Source organism: Haliotis rubra, unplaced genomic scaffold, assembly GCF_003918875.1.
Source record: "Haliotis rubra isolate DU_JTF1 unplaced genomic scaffold, ASM391887v1 Scf671, whole genome shotgun sequence".
In the NCBI taxonomy this organism is placed as follows: domain Eukaryota; kingdom Metazoa; phylum Mollusca; class Gastropoda; order Lepetellida; family Haliotidae; genus Haliotis; species Haliotis rubra.
This window is the reverse complement of record NW_025767381.1, coordinates 503400-520278: the sequence shown is the minus strand read 5'-3', so window position 1 is coordinate 520278 and position 16879 is coordinate 503400. Positions and strand designations below refer to the sequence as shown.

The 16879-nt window shown below is 39.8% G+C and overlaps 1 protein-coding gene across 1 annotated transcript; it reads right to left on the bottom strand.

Annotated features, from left to right (window-relative positions):
* Positions 1-6795: 6795 nt before the first annotated feature.
* On the bottom strand, positions 6796-16659 carry LOC124257761 (enoyl-CoA delta isomerase 2-like). The gene is given in 10 exon segments (XM_046691887.1): positions 6796-7728; positions 9268-9411; positions 10447-10536; positions 12819-12939; positions 13443-13545; positions 14754-14826; positions 15343-15525; positions 16011-16109; positions 16490-16560; positions 16563-16659. Coding segments are annotated over 10 exon segments (1137 nt in total). The 3' UTR covers positions 6796-7572.
* Positions 16660-16879: the final 220 nt, after the last annotated feature.

Genomic DNA, 16879 nt, shown 5'->3' with positions numbered 1-16879 from the left:
TTTTACAATCAAACTTTAGTTGTGTTCAAGGGGCGGTAGGGTAGCCTAGTGGTTAAAGCGTTCGCTCGTCACGCCGAAGAACCGGAATCGATTTCCCATATGGGTACAATGTGAGAAGGCCATTTCTGGTGTCCCCCGCCGTGATATTCCTGGAATATTGCTAAAAGCGGCGTAAAACCAAATTCACTCACTTGCTCAAAACTACGCAATAAAATAAAAAAACATTTTATTTCTATTTGAGGTGGTCTCATCCGGTAAAGGAGCGATGGGGTAGAATAGTGGTTAAAGCGTTCGCTCGTTACGCCGAAGCCCCGAGTTGAGTCCCTACATGGGTAAATTTAGCCACGTACTAAGTCAACTCTTCTAAACTAGATTTTGCAAAATTTTCCATACTGTTTAAAGGTACTGTTTGCACATGAACTGAAGTATTGTAAGACACATTCGTAACGTTGAAAAGATTATTGTCATGGGTTAAAAAAAATGATGAAACAGAGAAAATTGGCGAATTTTTAACAACATTTTACATATTGCTCAAAGCGGCGTAAAACCATCTTCACTCACTCACTCCTCTTTTAAAGAGCTTACCTTTTTTACCTTCAGAATCACTGACATAGTCAGAGTGTGTGGGCTTCTTGGAATCTGACTTGAGAACAGACTTGAGGTTGATATCATTCCCGACAAAGTGGTTTCCATTTTTCACGTCTTTTAAGAAAAGTGACTGGATTGTGCCGTAATTTGACGTCGGTTCCTGAAGAGTCGCGGCCGGCATGTCAGAGAACTAATAAATTTGTTTTTGATAACGAACTTGTGTTCGGAATTTAGTTTCTTCAATGACGAAATAGTTCTTTCGCTCTCAGTTAAATACAACGTGCCAATTCAAGCTGTTTCCACAAAACAGCATGCTCTCTATTGGCCGTTTACCATACTGACAAAGGTACACAGGTGACATGTTTATATATGACATTTGCAGTATTTATCAACACCTTTAAGCGCGAACTCATATTGTTATGCTTGTAATATATGCAGGGTTTACCGAATATTATAAATTGGACATTCATGAAATCTATACGAATATTGCCTGATCATTTTGGAAGCATTTTAGTGAGAAAAGTAATTATTTCTGGATCTGGTTACACTGAATGGTTTTACGCCGCTTGTAGCAATATTCCAGCAATATCACGCCGGGGGACATCTGATATGGGTTTCACATTGTGTCCATGGAGAGAATCGAACCCGGGTCTTCGGCGTGTCGATCGTACGTTTAAACAACTAGGCCACCCCACCACCTCGGGGTAACCGTTAAAGTCTGTAATTTGTGAGTTTGGTTTAACGCTGGTTTTGAAAGTATTTCGATCACATGTGACGTGACCGCCTCCGTGGTGTCGTGGTTAGAGCGTCCGCCCGGAGAGCGGAAGGTCGCGGGTTCGATCCCCGACCGCGTCATACCAAAAGACGTTAAAATATGGTACTTGTTGGTCCCTGCCTGGCGCTCGGCATTAATGGGTACAACAAGGACTGGTCGGCTCGGAGTCAGTATAATGTGTCTGAGTGGGGTATTCATGCTTCACTGCGGCATGGTATCTCCGTGAGCTGGCACTATAAAACCAGCTTAAGTCTGGGCTAGTACAAGCAGCCGCACATACACATACACACGCATGCACGTCGTCATATGAGCGAAATATTTTCAAGCACGACGTTAAACCCAATTTCACCTCACCTCACATGTGACGTATCACGATGTTACATTTACGTGGAACGAAAGCTCGAAGCGAAGTAGGTCTTAGACGTTTTCCAATTTGGTACAGTGAGTGCGCTTAGTTTTACGCCGCTTTTAGCAATATTCCAGCAATATCACGGCGGGGGACACCAGAAATGGCCTTCACACATCGATCCCATGTTGAGAATCGAACTCTGGTCTACAGCGTAACGAGCGAACGCTTTATCCACGAGGCTACCCCACCGCCCCGATTGATGAAAGTGTGCTATATAGGTATTATTGCGCCTGATAACAGTGTTTGATAACAGTTATTGTTACCATGGTAACAAGAGAGACTCAATAGATCCACACAGACACGCACGTATGCACGTACGCACGCACACTTTGGTGAAGCCCCAAGGATGGGTACATAAAAACATAATCAGAGCGAACAGATATTCGGCCTTACGATCAAAGGTTTCTGTAGACCCGGGCTAGAATTGATCTTTAGTTACCCATGTCTGCCGTAAGAGGTAACTAACGGGATCGGGTGGTCAGGCTTGCTGGCTTGGTTGATACATGTCATCGTATCCCAATTGCATAGATCGATACTCATGCTGTTGATCACTGGGTTGTTTAGTCCAGACTTGATTATTTACAGACTGCCGCCATAATGCTGGAATATTGCTGAGTGCAGCGTCAAACAACCAACCAACCAAAGCGTATTGAAGGTACGGAACCCTGCGCTGCCAATTGTTGTGCCTCGGACACCCGTCAATACTGTCATTTCTATGCAGATAAGGGTTGAAAGATACATATAGATTAATATTATCTTGTCAAGATTGACAAATGAATATATAGCTCCACACTGGAAACGTAATCATGTAGTCCACTATGGATTTAGTCCCATTTCTGGCAGTGAGATTATCACACCTTTTGATTGGTCTAGCACGTTGTCCCATCTCTGGCAGTGCGATTTCCATAAATCCCATTTCTGACAGTGAGATTATCACACCTTTTGATTGGTCTAGCACGTTGTCCCCTGTCTGGCAGTGCAATTTCCGTAAGTCCCATTTCTGGCAGTATGCTGTTCACACCGCTTAACTGATAGGTAATAAATTGCTAATTGGTTGAGTAGGCTAATTAAATGGGTCAATGATGGCATTGTGGAAAATCCAGAGTGTGTGTTGTTGGCTCTAATGTCAGCATCTGTGCAGTTGCCTCGACTTCAACAAGCTGATCAGTCGCTGGTATGTTCTCATCTTCTTGTCAGGTAGTAGGCGGAATAACTCAGGGACACTTCCATAGGGCTGTTAGTTGTTCCAAATGATTACCCCTCCTCCAATCATTCTCAGTCGTTCCAGATAATGACCCCTCCCCAACCCAATTTAGACGACAATAACTATCATTACGCATGAATAAACACAACTGAAATATTTAGTAACATATGGTTTCAACAATAATAACGACAAACAGTTTTATTTATCCTTATTTCGTTCATCTTCACTGCAAACAATTTAAATAAACAGAAATTATCTATGCATGAACACTGTCCATTATCCGTCGACCGGATAATGTGGTGCCGCTTGACCGTAACCAATTGCTTGCTCTCGAAAGTACAACATGTGTGGTAGTTACAGTGATCAGCTGGTTATATTATAGAGACTGGTGTTCTGACTAGCAGTTGGCATCGCTAACAACCGAATAAACTAAGTAATTATGTGTATTTGAGTTCCGGAGTGGTCCAAACAATCTTTACAGATGTTGCAACAATTGTTTAGTGATAAGCTAAAATGGTTAATGGTTGGGGTAGCAAAGACTAAATTACCAAAATGTTTCAAATTATGTAGACAATGTACATTAAACGCTGTCGAAGATGATCTTTAGGAGTCGGTCAGTCAGTCAGTCAGTTTGGTTCTACGCTGCCTATATAGCAATATTCCAGCAATATCACACCAGGGACACCAGAAATGGGCTTCACACATTGTACCCATGTGGGGAAACGACCCGGGTCTTCAGTGTGGTGAGCGGACGCTTTAACCACTTGACTACCCCATCGCCCCCAATTATATAGGAATAAAATCAGATGACATAAGAGGGGTGTCTGAAAGGTTCTCACCTTACTACCGAAGGGTGTGGAGTACCCGTAGTTTTTTGCATATATTGAAAACAATACACTCCTTGCTTAGAAGCACCATCTGAACCAAGTACATTATTGCAGCATATGTCCAAAGGAATCGAAGCCAGACGTGTTCTCTGCTCTTGAAAATGGAAAACTTGGCTTCCGCCCTGAAAGGGACAGCCCCCATAACCGCCAAGTGGATATTGTGTCAACTTCAGAGGGCGACGTCCCTTCCTTTGCTGCCATGTACAGTGGAGTTCGAGGGGGAGAAAAGAGATACGAGGGTGATCGAAGATCAGGAAGATCTTCATGTGTCACCATTAATGCGATCATGGCTCCCGTTTGAGATCAGACATTGCTACGACACAAAAGTGAAAAAGGCGGATTACTATTCTCATTGATCTGGAACGTCCTATCATTATCTTAACGCAGTTGTATACGTTCCTACGGATCGGGAAAGGTCCAGAGAGGTCGGCCAAGCACTCCCAACAGTAAGTGCATCCCCTAACATTCGGGGAACTTAGCCGATTTTGTCCAGTCGAATTACATCTTAATCGGGAAGGGTTCTATGAAGGACGGCAGTAAAAATTCTGAACGTGTGACTGAGGCTTAAGGGAGACGTTTGATGAAATACACGAGGTGACTGAGGATAATGGATGACTCTCCACATATCACAAAGCCTTTAGGGGTCTCCCTAGACTAAGGCTTAGTCTCTGAATATATTTAATTTTGATAGTAACAAACAAGCCCATTTATATTGAAAAGGAGCCCTAGGGAGACCAGAGATTGAAATCTAGACTTGCTTTATTTAGGGCTTTAGCACAGCAGAGAGGGCTTGGCAGTAGGGAAATTAATGTGGTTCAGGGACTGTGAGACAGACTAGGGTCTCCCTTGAGAGTTGGGATTAATTTGATGAAGGAACAAGGCATGACCAATGGCACACTTGATTCCATGGCTTTCTGACCTTGAACGCTCATCTCAACACTCAGAAAGGATTTCAGCTACCGCCATACCCAGTCAAGTGCTCATTGACAATGTGAAGTCTTTACAGACTGGTCCACAGATTGTGTGCTATCTTGTTTTCAGAAAGATAGTTGCATGTCTTCGATTTTATTACCGCTTTTCGCCCAAATGAGAACAATGAATTGCAAGCTAACTCAAAATTGGGAATGGTTGATTGAATGTCAGCTGGGTACACGACAATGAATACCCTGTATACCCAACAACGGTCCACATTTTCCAGCTTGCTGGAAGACATACCAAGAGCTTCAGAGAGTGAAGTTTTAGTTTTAAGCCGCTTTTAGCAATATTCCAGCAAAATCGCGGCTTCACACATTGTACCCAGGTGGGGATTCGAAGCCAGGTCTTCGGTGTGACAAGCAAACACTTTAACCAGTAGGCTACCCCACAGCCCCCAAGAGCTTAAGAGCATTTCAAGTATTTATTAATGGCATTAAATGGAGCTCCTCTTTCTACTTCACATAAAAAAGAATACCTCCTAAACAACGCCCTGCACTATAGAGCATGTGCAGTACTCATTTGCAGCTTCGACACTAACAACAAGCTAGTTTCTTTAACATCTTCAGGTTATTGGTATTTTTACTTATTTTGAAATTCCCCATTCTCATTTGCTTACAAACGAGCTCTGGTATGGGCATATCAACAAAAAAATAATTAATATGCATATGTGTTTGATTTTAAGGTAATACTTGGGTAAAGCATGGAGTAGTTAGATGCTGCAATGGTGTAGCATTGAGAAGTGCATCAACTATTGTGGTCTTGTAATGGTATTTTCATGGTGCAAATAAGTGTCTGTTTTATAAGGAAATGCTACAAATGCCTGGGTACCACCTAAAACATGGGACCCAAAACCTGCCAAACGATAATCAGTCAGACATGGAAACTATACATCTACCTGATCCAGTTTTTCATAGTATTGCACACTAAACTGAGACATAGAGAATCTCACCCAAGTGTCTTCTGATATCAATTATATCAACACGAGTTGATAAAGTTACAAATATCCGAGGCTTGCCGAGGATATTTTTACTTTTATCAACAAGTGTTGATATATTTGATATCAGAAGACACGAGGGTGAGATTCTATTTATCATCCAAAATCACTCTTCATTAATTTTCAATAAAAAATGTACATCTCTGAGCATGGTACTGCCATAAGACTTGCAGTGCAGCGATGTCATAGCATTGTGACGTCATCAAGTACATGACGTCATAGCATTGTCAGGGCATTGTACAAAATATACTGTCAAAACGATATCTCCTAGGAGATATCGTTTGATCTCACACAAGCGATATCTCCTGTGGAACACAGTTTTGGATGATAAAGTAGTGTGTTGTGATCCAGCAGCACAATGGGCTCTTGTAAACAGATTTGATGACCCACCACCTCCCCAGAACAAAATGGGTAACCCACCCCCCACCCCTCATAATCATCATCACACACCCAAACCATAACTCATGAACGATCCCTAAAGGTCACACTCAGCAATATTCCAGCTGTATGGTGATGGTCTGTGAATAATCAAGTCTGGACCAGACAATCCAGTGACTGATGTCATAAGTATCGATCTACGCAATTGGGATACAATGACACATGTCAACTAAGTCAGTGAATCTGACCACCCCATCCCGTCGGCTCACAGGACAAGCATGGGCTGCCGAAGACCAATTCTAACACAGATCTTCACAGGTTGAAATTATGAAGCATGTTAGTACAACAGGAATTACAGACTGTAGTCTCCTGTTAACATGATCACTGGTAACTGGGATCTAATACTATCCCAGCCATAATACACAGAGAGCAAGTGGTACTTTTACTACGGTCATTCAAATCTGCCATAGCACAAAACTTTCATTTATCAGGTTGGATGTAATTTTGTGCATTTCACTTCAAATCAGCATCAATCCTGTCCGTGAATCTGCAACAATCACCTTGATACAACAAACAAATCAGGTATGAATACAACCATGGTTTAATATACACCATAATACACTTAATGTTATTTTCATTCTGTAATAACAGGAGACTCGAACAAACTCATGGCAGCAGGTGGGATTCCACACAGACCACAAATACAAAGATTGTCATGAAAGATGAAATATGTTAGCATTCATACAAGGAATAACTGCACCAACTAAAACACAAGGTTTGTCTGATCTTACTGTTAAAACAGTGTCCTATCATGTCCCAGATGACAAAAATATATTCATTAACAAACATTTGAGCATATTCATGCACCTCTCCATTAGATCATATACCCCTGAAAATGAAACCCCATGCATAGGAATAACTATATAAACACGTTCACAGAATCACACTCAAGTACAGTTACACCTGTTATGTGCTACTCAGCTTTTGATAAGGATACAACATGTCTCTGTTGCTAAGCTCAGAGGTCACTCTTTTGTGTATTGTTAATTATCTCCAATTCACTGAGCTTGGTATGATGCAGGTTTCTTTCTTGCAATAGGACTACAGCAAAAGGCTTCACAAATTGTACTCACATGGGGAATCAAACCCAGGTCCTTATGAGCATACACTTTATGAACTGGGCTACCCACCGCCCCTTCAGCTTGAAATGTTGAAAATGCAAGCAACATGAATTACTATCCATAAGATAACATCTCAAAGCAATCAATCCCCAGACTTCTGCCTGTATTGATATATCCTTATCAAAATGTAAGCAGTATATATTCTAGACTTTCTTGTTTCCTGGCTCGGCCACACTCAGGTTTACAGGTTGGACTTCCTTGTGAAGAAGGCCATGATAGCATTCATACACTCGTCAGACTGCCATCTCTCCACCAGCAGGTCACACTCCTTATCATTGACATCATGCAACTTCTGTCGCTCAACTTCACGCATCAGGTTCTTGGAGGTGGTCATACTCTGAAATATAGAATTCAATTCAATAACATAAACTTCTGACGTGTATGTACTTGTGTTGTTATGATTCACCATCATATTTGGTGAATCGAACCACATATGTGAATTCAATTCGCTTTTTAGTATGACTCGAGTTAATTATTCACGAATGTTTTTGGAGGAGTGTTTTTGCTGGAGTCAAGGTATTATTTATGAAAATGAAATGTACAAAATGGAATATATTTCCAAGTAAAGCAAGATAATATTTCGATAAATTAACACTGTCATAATGGTCAAAACATGTCACCAATCATACAGTTACTACCTTGAAGTATATTTTTCAAAATGTCAAGATAAATTTTCAGTTCTTACATGTATGTACAGATGTACATCTACTGAGTGGTGAAACACAATAAAGTAACTTTCTTATAGCTATTATTTCATATTATCCATAAATTTCGACAGTGGATGAGAAAGTGCAAGGACACTGTTTTGACGAAGTCAGGTTGTGTATTACAGTCAACAATGATTATCATTGCAAGTGGATGATGCCATTCAGACACATTGTTACCATCTAATCCTCATTCTAGTTGATTCTTGTGACAAATATAGGGTACTGGGGGCCTATTCTGCCTCGGAAGCTCCACAATGACGTCAGATCTAAAGCCTTTGCCTGGCTGAATTGAATTTTGCTAGCCAGTCGGGCTACCTATGCCTGAAAATTACTAGCCCACAAAGTAATTCACTAGTCCGAAAATTGAATGTAGACACAGGTTTCATCATTAGGCTGCTAATATGATGAACATTTTTATCAGGCCATAATCTTGCATGATTTAAAAGTGTGTTTTAACGCTACAAGTTGGAGAGAATGATATATTCACAAAATGACCCCATGAAAATTCACTCTGAAAAAGAATCACTAGCCAGTCGGGCCAGTGACTGGAGATTTACTTGCCACAGGCTAGTGGGCCAGTGGCTTTTTCGCACACTTGGTTAGTGCAAACTCCTTCTTGAGATACAGTTTAAAGTTTTGCAGCTGCCATTTTCAGCCAACTGGCCTAATAACCTCCAGGGTTAAGGAGGTATTGCCTCCCATCCACCCACCACAAGTCAGTGTAAACAAAGTAAATGTTTTCAGACACCAACCTTAATAACAAAGGGATAAGCTACAATGCATGTAATTCATGAGGTGCCAGCACACCATTAGGGAACTTATATTTTTGCAATGTTTTGTGATACTGATGTCTGATTTTTACCTTCCATGAATAGATTTGACATTCAATTTTGTGGTTTAATGATCTTAACAACACAAGTGCATGCAGGGTAATTTTTTCTGCCCTTTTTCCAGCTTTACCCTCCTTCTTTCAGATAAGTCCACTGTCGCATGCCCTTGTATTAGAAACGCCAAACAAATCAGAATACAGGTATCCAGTATAATGAAAGTGAATAACAAGACTTTAAAGCCTTAATATTGATGCATTCTGCATAAGTCCAGAGAATAATTTCATTATGTAGTTACACTACAATGTCATGTACATTTCAAACAGATTTCTATAGTGTTACCTTTGGTGGCAACTTTGAGTACTCCTGAATCAATGTATCTGTCTCCTTCTGGAAAGAATTTTCCGGGATAATGTTAGTGATGAGATTTCTCTCTTTTGCCTCCGGAGCTGTCAATTTTCTGTTGAACAACAACACCTCACTGGCCTGCAAAAGAAGAGTCATCAAAGAATAATACAGAAAGTTCTTACATTTCAGATATGCTGTGTCACTTTCTTCTTCTACCACAGTGGAAAGTTTTGTTGAGAACTTAATCCAAGAATCACAGGTACACAGTAATACAGAGATGCTAACCCAAAGGTGTTGCAAATTAGTAGTTTCAAGGATCAAAATTAGTAGTTTGACCATCAAATTAGTAGTCAACTAAATACTTAAATCATGGTGGATTCTGAGAAAGATGATAAGACACTAATCAAGAGTGAAGATTTAATTTCACATACTGCCAACAGCAAATTTGGAAATTATTGGCATTATATATCATTCTGTCGTCTCTTTTTGGCGAAAATGTATTTAATCGATGAAAATATGTTTTTGTCTATATATCCAAATTTTAATGAATTGTCTTAGAATTTCTAGGGCAATCGTACTGGCAGAGTTTGAGGCTAAAATTCTTAGCAACTATGACAAAATCATAGAGGTTGGTATCTCTGAGTAATATCAACATGCTGGCTAATGCTTCTTTGGAACTAACATTCTTCCTCTGCAACTACAAACAACGATCAGAATGAGATCAGATCCAACAAATAAATGAGTTTTCTGATAAAATTGGTTTCTACCAAGCAGTTAATACTGATGATGTTCCAGAAGATGCAGTTGTCTCGAAGCAGGAGCACTTTCATATCCAAATACTCAGACAGACAGTGACATAAAAACCCAATCCCAATATCTGGTAATATACATAAGACATCATGTTACCATACTGGCAGAATAAGGTTCAAAATATTGTGCAGGTTCTGCTTAACTCGTAAATGTTGGCATTTCTCATTATTTACCTTTGCTTTAGACTAATGCTTAGTCACTGAATATTTTTTATTTTGATAGAAGCAACTCCTCTAAAAGTGAAAAGGGGATCCAGTGAGATGGGACCCTGAGAAAATCTAGACTTGTTTCATTTAGGGCTTAGCACTGCAGAAAGGGTTTGGTGGTAGGAAAATAATTCAGTTCAGGAGCCGTGAGACTAACCTTTGCTGCTCCCATGAGCTTTGGAAACATATAAGATGAGCATCCCTCAGGTGACTGACCCAGCACAGTGAAAGGAGTATGGAATGTTGCCTGCAAAACATGTTCATAGTGAATTTCAGTAATACCAAACAGGAAGTGCAACATTAGAAAGAGTTTGAAACTCAAATTTGCATTAGACAACAACAAATTCAACTTTCTGGGTTTCATCTTCTTTTTAATGTTTGGTACAACGTTTCAGGGCTTGTTCTGGCCCCATCATCAGGTAAAACATTAAAAAAGAAGATGATGTGCATCAAATAGCATCTCTTATTTACTTTTCGGTGCTTCGGTGAAAGATCAAAGGCACTGACAGTACTTTATCAGACGATAATGTGCACTTTTTGCATTACGTCACAATGTATTGGCGCCACTGCGCCATTCTAGTCTGCCCTCTCTTAATCGAACAATTTTGCATTACGTCACAATTTAAGCATCGTCACAATGTAAGCAACATCATGATGCATGTCAGTTGTCATCGCCTCGTACAGCCTCCTACAATAAACTACTCTGTTGCATCCCGTTTCTTGGTTTGCAGTTGCTTCAATTGGCTAACATCACTGGTGGAAACATTACCGTTGTGTTTTCCGACAGATAAATGTCTCAGTTCGACTCACAGTTTTACAGCAACACAGTAACTTTCGAATGTTTACATTCCCACAATGCATGCATGGAATGTGGCTTGACTACTCAGCTTCATCTGGATGTACTGATCTAAACTTATGCTGGTAGTAGAAATGAGACGTTCATACTGCCCCATATGGTTTATGTTAATCACAGATGAAATTAAAATAATTTAGAGAAGATATTTAATCCGAACGTAAACCGTCATCTAACTGTTTAGCATATGTTTTTCTGGTAATGTTCGTCTTAACATAGGGGGGCAGACAAGTCAATAGAACAGCGCGTCAGTTGGTCCTGTGCATGGACTCTTAATTTAGGTCACCAACACCGTCGTTTGTTTTCTGCCTTAGATTAATCGTAATTATCCTTAGAAAGTATTAAATTTGGCATCTTAGAAAAGAAATACAGTTCGCTCTACCACCATGTATAGTGTAATAAAGCACACTTTCGCCCTGAACTATTATAACGTTCAAGCACTTGGATGCACACGTCCTCGTGCGTTAACTATAACAGTTCAGGGCGAAAGTGTGCTTTATTACACTATACAAGATGGTAGAGCGAACTGTATTTCTTAAATAAATTCAACATAAATCTGTCATGGTTACAGGTAGACATTTGTCAACATTAGACCATCACTTTCTAGCTGTATGATCTTCTACCCTGTGGAATATATCACTAATTTGGTTGCCCATAAATGGCTTGTCTATAATCTTTTAATACAACAACTTCTGACCCAAATGGACTTGCTTGCTTGAAAATATATTGGCACTAGCTTGACGAGTTTACTTGCACAAAAAAGTGCATCATGTCATATTTCTGTCATGAGTCATATTTCTCCTTAAAGTTCATTATTCACTTATACAGCGTAAAAATGACAAATAAAAGATGCTAACCAAACACAGGTCGATCATATTTTATGGTAATATTTTCTCAGATTTCTTTATTCCATGTCATGTTTACACACATAGATTTACTTTACAATAATTTACAAACTTTTCCTTCCAGTGATGTGTTTAATACATGGTGCAGCAAATACTGAACTAACTGACAAGTGCCTAAAATGCATCTTGCCTGTTCACTGCATTAGTGTCTACTGTTTAACTAAAGAGTGAGTGAGTGAGTTTAGTCTGGACCAGACAATCCAGTGATCAACAGCATGAGCATCGATCTGCACAATTGGGAACCGATGACATGTGTCAACCAAGTCAGCGAGCCTGACCACCCGATCCCGTTAGTCGCCTCTTACGACAAGCATAGTCGCCTTTTGTGGCAAGCGTGGGTTGCTGAAGACCAATTCTACCCCAGGCCTTTTAACTAAAGATCCATCTCAGAGCGAATGAGTGAGTTGTATTTTTATGCCACTTTAGCAATAATCAAGCAACACCAGAAATGGGCTTTTCACATTGTACCCATGTTGGGCATCAAACCCAAGTCTTCAGCGTGACGAGCAGACACTTTAACCACTAGGCTACCCCACTGCCCTGATCCATCTCAGAAAAAAACATTACCATACTGATCATGCTACTACATCATGTGCCTGCCTGAAAACTCATCAAATGCAACGTAACAAATTGTCTATCACGGTCACATGCAAATTCAATAATGTAACAATACGGCCAGATTTTGGTGGAACTGAAGCACAAGAGACAGACATTTCGTCTGATTAATCTGGAATAAGTAGAAGTTATTCATAACCCATGATTGCTACTCACCCTAGACGAGGCATAGACTGCATCATACAGCCCAAGTGTGGTGACAGAAATACCAACTGCAGGGCCATTAATCAAACCAATCAATGGCTTCGGGAAATCTATGAATGTCCCAACAAATTCACTGAAACACAAAACATCTCAGATGACCAATTCTTCAACACATGCTATCAGTTCATGTTGCTGAATGTCTGCAACATCTGTATCAATCGCTTCATTTACAAGATTTGACTACTGAGTGAAAATGTGCTAATTTTTTACAAATAACATAACTGTCTGAGTTAAAAATATCAACCTGAATTGCATAAAAGCAATTGAAGGTGAAAGAGCCAATAGCTGTGTGTAGATCAACCTGATTGATCTTCAACACCAGTGCAGTCATAACCTCACTGATCTTCAGCCTCAACAGACACAAACTAATTGATCTTCAACACCAGCACACTGTTAACTATTTCCTGAATGGTCTTGATCTTGAGTTAAAAGTAGTATCTACTAGACTCAAGGGACCCTCACAATTTTTAGCTGTTATAAACATTCCTAGGGCTATGACACCTTGCCATTCATGATTAACTATGGACACTGATCTGCTACATCAAAAGGAAAGAGATGAATAGATTAGAAACTCACTTGAGTATCTCTCTGGCATCCAGTGCCATCTTGCCAACATCACTGGGTTTGATGTTTGCAAAGTTAGCCAGGTCATTACCACTACAGAAATAGTCTCCAGCACCTGTGAAACAATCAGTCATCCATACTGCTAGGTATAACTTGATAAATACTACCGTACATCTTTTTTATCAGACTCACAATATGTAGGCAGGCAAGCAGCATATCTTATTCATCATGCATTGCCTGATGAGCATTCAAATATGAAACAAGAAGACAAAGTCATCAATACCCCCGCAATGGCAAAATACTCTTCATGTATATGTCTACGAGTTATGATCATGTCAAATGTTTTGGTGTGTATATAGAAAAGTGGAAGGAGAGTATTGAAAGGTTTTAAAAGTTCTGCTCCAGAAAGGAGCACTACCACCAGTTTCAGTCTAAGTCAAACTTGTTGGCATGGAAATGCAAATATATTTTATGCAGAAATCCAAAACTCCCAAAAGGCACCAGTACACCACCAGACCAATCTATGTGACCAATCTAAGTGCCAAGTTTGGTGAAGAGATAGAGAACGGATTTAGAGTTCTGCTCCGTAAAAGAGCACTACCACCAATTTCAGTCTAAGTCAAACTTGTTGCCATGGAAACACCAAAAATATTTAATTCAGAATACCAAAACTACCAAAAGGCACCAGTACACCACCAGATCTATGTATGTGGCAAGTTTGGTGAAGAAATATTTAACGGTTTTAAAGTTCTGCGAAAAACAGGCACGCATGCACGCAAGCACGCACGCACACACCTTCCCCCCTGCAGGGGATAGCAAAGCAAAATGGGCAGTGTCAATAAATCTTTTCTGAAATGATTATCAAAAGACACAATTTCGCATGATTCGGTCACCTTGAAGTATTCACTTGAAGCTTTTCAATTTACATGACTATCAGAGGCTCTTCCTACAATTTACAACACAATGGAAAATATAACTGAACAACTCCCTCCTCAGAAATCCAACACTGTCAAAGATGAGTGAGTGAGTTTAGTTTTACGCCACACTCAGCAATATTCCACCTATATGGCGGCGGTCTGTAAATAATCGAAGTCTGGACCAGACAATCCAGTGATCATCAGTATCAGCATCGATCTGCGCAATTGGGAACCGATGACACGTGTCAACCAAGTCAGTGAGCCTGACCACCCGATCCTGCATAGTCGCCTTTTGTGGCAAGCATGGGTTGATCTTCATGGGTCCAAGACAGTCAAAGGCCAGATTACCTTACATACAGTCAAAGGCAAGATTACCTCACATGCTGTCAATGTTATCTTTGCTTACCAGTCACAACAGCTATTGTCACACTTTTATCCTGACTGGCCTCCTTGAGAGCATCAATCCATTCTCTGTACATCTGTAAGAATATTGCATTTCAAAATGTGTGATTCAAATCTTCAAATGGTGACTATATGTTGGTCCTTAGCAAATACTGAGAAGTACATGATTCATAACATACCAGTAATATCAGAAATTTTGAAACAGTACTACTCAAGATTTGTTAAGGACCGCACCTCTTTCAAATGATGACTATATGTTGGTCCTTAGCAAATATTGAGTTGTATATGTGTAAATCAGCCAGTGTCATTACTAGCAAAATAATGGACATGTGGGAGACCTGTTTTTTATGATTTTGATAATAATTTCAATGTTTGCACTTGATATCAGTAACTGCATGAACGTTTGAGTCTACTTTCCTGAACACGACTCACAAGATAATTTTTCTGATTATTTTCAGGTTATCATATGGAGTCTAACATAGTTTTACTTGTCTCAGGTTTTGACTAGCGGATTAAGTAACAGATTGTGATATGAATACAACCTTAGTCCATGAAGCTTCACAAATAAAATAATCTAAAAAACTTCATCCTACCTCATAATTGATAGCATTTTTCTTGGTAGGTCTGTTTAACAGGATCTTGAAGACTTTGCCTTCTCGAGTCACTTTGATCTGTGTGTACTTCCCTCCATCTCCACTGGCCTCTGCTGAGGAAGACCCTTTCTCTTCAGCCACTAGAGACTCTACTACATTGATGTAGGCTTTCTGTGCATCATCCTTAAACAGCAAATGGAGTGAGTCCACTCAGCAATATTCCAGCCGTATCGCGTCGGTCTGTGAATAATTCAGCCTGGACCAGAAAATCCAGTGATCAATACCATTAGCATCTATCAACGCCAATGGGATATGATGCCATGTGTCAACCAAGTTAGTGAGCCTAACCACCCGATCCCGTTAGTCGCCTCTTACGACAAGCATGGGTTACTGAAGATCAATTCTCACTCGGATCTTCACGGGTCCACCTCATCCCGTGAGTCCCCTCTTACAACAAGCATGGGTTACTGAAGATAAATTCTAAACTGGATCTTCACAGGTCTACAGCAAATGGAATCACTACCTCAAACAGCCCAGTACAGATAGTACAAAATGAGTTTGTGAGGCAAAGTTTGTGAGATTACATAAGACAATGTTAAATTATTCTGCAGCAATCACCACTTCCTCGTAATAGAAGTTACATATTGCTTATATTAAATGAGGATTACCTGTGACATATCACCAAGCTCATTCCAGCTCTGCCATTTTGCTTTTCCAACCAAGTCCATCATTCCAGGCTTTGGTGCATTACATTTGCCGACAGTGGCCTACAAACATAAATGATATAATGGATAGTTTATATTTTCAAAAGGTATATTTTTGAGACCAATGGTTCAAAAGTAATAATGCGTTTTACATTGTAATTCAACTTCATGAAGTGACGAAAATATCTACCAGTACTTACATTTCATTTCAAATATCCATGACCACCAAAGTAGATTTATTACTCTATTTCAAAGCAAAAATTAGACTGAAATATTTCAAACTCACTCGATCAATGTGGAATTAATATATATCGGTACACATTGTTTCATCTACAAGATAAATGTCTTAACAATCAGCTTATCATTTGTCAACAGTCATAAGTATATTTTTCTGAAACAACTAATGTGTCAGATTTGTGATAAATGTCCACATGTAACAATACCTGCTTGAAGAGACCATACATCTTCAGCTTAACCTGATTGCCTGGGTCCTCACTGAGAGTCTTGAGGTTTTCTTAGCCTGATTGAACTCTGCATCATGAGCTGGCATTGTCCTCACTGCAGCAAGGTGAAACTGTCTCTCACTGTGAGATCTCAGAAGTCTGAAAATCATTTATTTATTCAATAAGAAGAAAAATGCATAATCCTATCAGCACCAAAATTGTATAATGTGTACATTGTTTTATCCTCATAGAGTTTTACATAATAATATGTAGAGTGTTAAATTGTATGAACAAGGCATGTTAGCTGTAGTCAAAATCAAATGACAGGGTCTGCCTTAGATGTTTTGGTACCTTAAATTATATATGTCAACTGACCATGTAAGTAGAGCT